Genomic DNA, 6,441 nt, shown 5'->3' with positions numbered 1-6,441 from the left:
AATGAAATTAAAAATTGAGAAAAAATAAAGTTTTTCTATAAAAATTCATATTAATATTTATTTGATTGAGTTAAAGTTATCCAATTTATTTGGTTCAGTTTAAAATTATTTGTATTTAAAATATTTTAGAAATATTTACAATAATATTCATATAATTTTCGATTAAATCGTTGCAGAAAGTAAAATGATATAATTTGCTATATTTAGAATTTAAGAAATTTTAAATGGTGAAAAAAATAGAAAAAATATGAAAAAATAGACAAAATATTGGAGACTTCTAATTAAGAATGAAAGACTTGTCATTATTCTGGAATTCATAGCATGAAGATATTGTAAGGTACATTATGTATATATATACATCTTTTCATCAAATAATCTTCAATCTACTTATAAAAAATATTAAAAAAATCATAAAAATGTTTATTATAATAACGATAAAGTTGAATAGAAATCAATGTTACATATTATTGAAATAAATCATCTTCGGCAATTTCAATGTTTTCTATCTTTTCATTTTTTGTTTCTTCTAAATTTATTTGAATGTCATCAAGTATTTGATCACTTGACATATACCTTTCAATTTCAATATCTCTGAAATCAATTCCAGAATGTTTGGACAAATCCTTATATTTTTTCATTATATCCTCAGGAATTAATGATATTTCCAGACCAAAATGCTCTTCAAATAACTGAATCTCTTCATTTATTTTTTTCAATTTAATGAAATACGACTGTTTATGATCACTTGTGTTTTTATCTGCCCGTGCATATCGATGCAAAATCGCTAAATCCACTTTCATTAAAGGAAACAATAAGAATTACCGAAAAAGTGACAAAACATCAAAAACAGGGAGGGGGTCTCAATTTTTATTACTTATATTATTTTACAATATTTATATAAATACTCTTTATAATATATTTTACTATAAAATTATACTCAAATTCAAATATTTAAAATATTATTTACATAATTATCTCAAAATTATATTTTTATATATTATTTTTCATATGTATAAATCATATAATCTATATCTATGCAAATCTCATCTAAAATTTTTTGAAACAAACCGCTACCATTTATAATGGTCCATCTTAAATTCATCATAAATTCTGGTACATGTTAGTACCAGAGTCTTCAAATCTCAAACACTCTGGTACCAACATGTACCAGACGCGAGTTTCCAATGCCCTCGTACGATTTTCTATTAAGATCTTCTTGAATGAGAAGGTCTTCATAGAAACTCGTACGAGGGCTTCTCTTTTAAATACTCTGGTACCTGCTGGTATCGGAGTCGACTTTACAGCCCTTTCCCCAATTTTGAAGCTGGGGAAAGTTTTCAAGCAATGAAAGGGAAGCTCTCGCTATGAGGTGAAAATCTAGAATTTTTACCTCATAGCGAGTAATCCTTTGTTAATTGCTTGAAAACTTTCTTCAAATTATCAAAATTTCGAGGAAAGTTTCCTTGCTTCAAAGTAGAGATGGAGCCCTTTGAGCCACTGCATATAGGTCAGTGACTCAAAATACTCCATCTCTACTAGAAATCGCCAAAATTTGGGTCGCAATCTTTGAAATGCGACGCAAGTTTTGGCAATTTCGCGAGGGACTTGCTCCATTTGGTGCATAGATTCACACTCTATGCACCAGATGGAACAATTCTTTCGCTGACAGCGGGAAACTTTGTCTGAATAGTTTAACATTCAGACAAAGTTTTCCGCTGTCAGAGAGGGAATGGAAGGGTAAGAGGTATATATTCATAATGTATACCTCTTACTCTTCCATTCCCTCAAGAAAGTTCAAAAACTTGGGTGCAATCAGAACTGATTGCACCCAAGTTTTTGAACTTTATATAAGGAATTGTTGGCTATGATGTACTGATCATGAATCAGTACATCATAGCCAACAATTCCTTCGCAAACAGTGGGAAACTTTGTCTGAATAGTTTAACATTCAGACAAAATTCCCGCTGTCAGGGAGGGAATTAGAGGGTGGGAGATATATAGATAGACTATAAATCTCTCACCCTTTAATTCCCTCAAGAAAGTTCAAAAACTTGGGTGCAATCAGAACTGATTGCACCCAAGTTTTTGAATTTTGTATAAGGAATTGTTGGCTATGATGTGGATAGCCGCTGCCAGACCAAATGAATTAACCGTTGTGAATAACGTTTCTGAATCTTTATTTAAAAAGATAAAATATCACGATTTTGGCTGCGTTAAAAATCAAAGAATTGATATTTTTGTCAAAAATCTTTTAGAAGAAGTTGCACCCAATTACTTTTATCGAATTAAAAACGATTTACTTCAAACAGGTTTTATTCCTTCAATTAGAATTCGCGAGCCTCGATTGACAGATTATAAAACAAAATTGAAAAGAGAAGTTCAATCACGTTTATACCAAGTATTAAATTTTGTTCAGAATCAAGAAGCCAATTTGAATCCATTAAGATTTTTATTGGAAAATGCTGAAGAAAAACTTTCTCAAATAAATGAGAAGATACAAAATTCAATTACATATTTAAGATCGTTTGAAATTCCAAATGAATTGTTAGATACGTATATGTTAGAAATTAATGAATTTTGTTATAATTCTCCAGATTATATTTTAGAACATTTCGAAGAATTTTTAGAGGATTTCAAAGAAAAGAATAATTTAATAGACTAAAAAATTTATTATTTTTATTTATTGTGAATTTTAAATTGTCACTTTTTAAGTGTTACTCCCTATTGAAAGTGTCACTTTTTGGGTGTCACTTTTTCGGAAATTCTTATATACTCTTCATTAAAGTGTGTACCGTCTTTAAAATTGTGGGATGTGAATATACAATATTTGTATTTAACACTTTGTTGTACGATTCTACGCCATTATTAGAATAAATATTGTCGAATACTTTGAGCTTGCTGATTGAATTATAGCTTGTGCTCCATGTTTTAATAAAGTATTTTGCAAATTCATTTGTATCTTGAATGCATTTAATTTTATTGCAAACCAAATCAAAAACTTCTTCTGGCATGAATGGAGAAGCGCATAATAACTTTAAAAGAATTTTATTGTTAAGATCTTCTGGATCACATTTTTTCTTGAAATTCTTAACTAATGCTGCAATAAAGTGATATATGCATCCAGTCAATATGGTTTGCTCTCCTTTTCTTTTATAAATTGAGCCTTGAAGTGCTTTTTCGAAATCAGTTGTTATAACATCAAATGTTGATAAAGGAATTTTAATATCAGTATCATACTCCATAATACTAAATACTCTTTGATAATCAGTTTCTGTTCTTCCCGTCATGATTATATGTAAAAACGGTAGATACAGTTGAGTTGCTTGGTCAAAAATTAACAAATTTAATAATTGGCCATTCATTATTGATACAGGAACGACTTTGAAGGTTCCATCAATAAAACAATGTGATGAATACCGTGCAACTCGAATGAAACGTTCCAATCCAAAAAAATAATAGGCATTATCATTTTTGTGCTTTGGGTAATAAAATATGATCTTTGATTAAAAAATTCTAACATTTCATTAATAAGATCAATCTCTGATTTTGATTTGACAGGATGAACTTCATAATACAGCTGTTGGACTTTCTTCTCTGATATCTGAATGAAATTAGTAGACTGGGCTTGATTACAGTCATATATCAGTTGATTTGCATACTTTCTTGTTTCTGATATTGTTGCGGTTGGATTTTTGACAACATAATCTTGAACTTGAGATTCAATATCATAGTTCATTGGATTTGTTCCTTTAATTATTTGAGATTGTTTTGCAGGTCGGCAGTTATGAAGTTTACTGTCTGGTTTTTCTTCAGGAGAAATATTTAATTTCTCATCAAAGACTTTTACATGCATACAAAAGTTGCATCTAGGTTTATATCCGCAATAATAAATAATTTCTAAATAATTATTATGAGCATTGTAACGTTGAAATCTCAAAGGATGACCATTTGTATATATGGTTAATGAATATTTAATACGTGCGGATTGGGAAATTGAAAATGTATGATAAGTCCTCAGAATATTTTTGATTCTTTTTCGGTGAATCTCTTTATTTTTATCATCAAAAGATTGATAATTAGGAATAAGTTCAATGCAAGCTTTATTAACGATAATAGATTGTTTATGCGTTGAAAAATTATTTTGGTAATCATAAGCAAAATTTGGCACTAGATGTGTATTTTGTAAATCTGTTAATGGAGGATTATCGGTTAAATGATTAGAAATTTGGGAAGAATAAGAAGCAGTTTCATTAGGTAGTGAGGATTGATGCTGAGGGATTTGACGCTGAATATCCGAATATATTGTTGCATTTTGTCTTTGATTTGTGTTTGGAAATGAAACTGCATTTATTGTTGCATTTTGTCTTTGATTTGTGTTTGGAAATGAAACTGCATTTATTGTTGCATTTTGTCTTTGATTTGTGTTTGGAAATGAAACTGCATTTATTGTTGCATTTTGTCTTTGATTTGTGTTTGGAAATGAAACTGCATTTATTGTTGCATTTTGTCTTTGATTTGTGTTTGGAAATGAAACTGCATTTATTGTTGCATTTTGTCTTTGATTTGTGTTTGGAAATGAAACTGCATTTATTGTTGCATTTTGTCTTTGATTTGTGTTTGGAAATGAAACTGCATTTATTGTTGCATTTTGTCTTTGATTTGTGTTTGGAAATGAAACTGCATTTATTGTTGCATTTTGTCTTTGATTTGTGTTTGGAAATGAAACTGCATTTATTGTTGCATTTTGTCTTTGATTTGTGTTTGGAAATGAAACTGCATTTATTGTTGCATTTTGTCTTTGATTTGTGTTTGGAAATGAAACTGCATTTATTGTTGCATTTTGTCTTTGATTTGTGTTTGGAAATGAAACTGCATTTATTGTTGCATTTTGTCTTTGATTTGTGTTTGGAAATGAAACTGCATTTATTGTTGCATTTTGTCTTTGATTTGTGTTTGGAAATGAAACTGCATTTATTGTTGCATTTTGTCTTTGATTTGTGTTTGGAAATGAAACTGCATTTATTGTTGCATTTTGTCTTTGATTTGTGTTTGGAAATGAAACTGCATTTATTGTTGCATTTTGTCTTTGATTTGTGTTTGGAAATGAAACTGCATTTATTGTTGCATTTTGTCTTTGATTTGTGTTTGGAAATGAAACTGCATTTATTGTTGCATTTTGTCTTTGATTTGTGTTTGGAAATGAAACTGCATTTATTGTTGCATTTTGTCTTTGATTTGTGTTTGGAAATGAAACTGCATTTATTGTTGCATTTTGTCTTTGATTTGTGTTTGGAAATGAAACTGCATTTATTGTTGCATTTTGTCTTTGATTTGTGTTTGGAAATGAAACTGCATTTATTGTTGCATTTTGTCTTTGATTTGTGTTTGGAAATGAAACTGCATTTATTGTTGCATTTTGTCTTTGATTTGTGTTTGGAAATGAAACTGCATTTATTGTTGCATTTTGTCTTTGATTTGTGTTTGGAAATGAAACTGCATTTATTGTTGCATTTTGTCTTTGATTTGTGTTTGGAAATGAAACTGCATTTATTGTTGCATTTTGTCTTTGATTTGTGTTTGGAAATGAAACTGCATTTATTGTTGCATTTTGTCTTTGATTTGTGTTTGGAAATGAAACTGCATTTATTGTTGCATTTTGTCTTTGATTTGTGTTTGGAAATGAAACTGCATTTATTGTTGCATTTTGTCTTTGATTTGTGTTTGGAAATGAAACTGCATTTATTGTTGCATTTTGTCTTTGATTTGTGTTTGGAAATGAAACTGCATTTATTGTTGCATTTTGTCTTTGATTTGTGTTTGGAAATGAAACTGCATTTATTGTTGCATTTTGTCTTTGATTTGTGTTTGGAAATGAAACTGCATTTATTGTTGCATTTTGTCTTTGATTTGTGTTTGGAAATGAAACTGCATTTATTGTTGCATTTTGTCTTTGATTTGTGTTTGGAAATGAAACTGCATTTATTGTTGCATTTTGTCTTTGATTTGTGTTTGGAAATGAAACTGCATTTATTGTTGCATTTTGTCTTTGATTTGTGTTTGGAAATGAAACTGCATTTATTGTTGCATTTTGTCTTTGATTTGTGTTTGGAAATGAAACTGCATTTATTGTTGCATTTTGTCTTTGATTTGTGTTTGGAAATGAAACTGCATTTATTGTTGCATTTTGTCTTTGATTTGTGTTTGGAAATGAAACTGCATTTATTGTTGCATTTTGTCTTTGATTTGTGTTTGGAAATGAAACTGCATTTATTGTTGCATTTTGTCTTTGATTTGTGTTTGGAAATGAAACTGCATTTATTGTTGCATTTTGTCTTTGATTTGTGTTTGGAAATGAAACTGCATTTATTGTTGCATTTTGTCTTTGATTTGTGTTTGGAAATGAAACTGCATTTATTGTTGCATTTTGTCTTTGATTTGTGT

General features: G+C 29.2%; 1 protein-coding gene across 1 annotated transcript, besides 6 other annotated features; it reads right to left on the bottom strand.

Moving 5' to 3' along the window:
• Positions 1-60: part of a terminal%2Cinverted (terminal inverted repeat of Phantom-3 transposon ID:TVAGG3_0104220) that runs on past the window's edge.
• Positions 1-805: part of a mobile genetic element that runs on past the window's edge.
• Positions 806-833: a terminal%2Cinverted (terminal inverted repeat of MuDR-2B_TvMULE3 transposon ID:TVAGG3_0104210).
• Positions 806-2,775: a mobile genetic element.
• Positions 2,746-2,775: a terminal%2Cinverted (terminal inverted repeat of MuDR-2B_TvMULE3 transposon ID:TVAGG3_0104210).
• Positions 2,776-6,441: part of a mobile genetic element that runs on past the window's edge.
• Positions 3,754-5,011, bottom strand: TVAGG3_0104200 (uncharacterized protein; the record flags this gene model as incomplete). Its single annotated transcript, XM_001299267.2, has 1 exon — positions 3,754-5,011. A coding segment is annotated over one exon (1,258 nt), but the record flags the coding sequence as incomplete, so codon positions are not given.

The sequence above is a fragment of the Trichomonas vaginalis genome, chromosome IV (genome assembly GCF_026262505.1).
Source record: "Trichomonas vaginalis G3 chromosome IV, whole genome shotgun sequence".
In the NCBI taxonomy this organism is placed as follows: Eukaryota; Parabasalia; order Trichomonadida; family Trichomonadidae; genus Trichomonas; species Trichomonas vaginalis.
The sequence above is the reverse complement of the archived record's forward strand: the minus strand, read 5'-3'. Positions and strand labels throughout refer to the sequence as shown.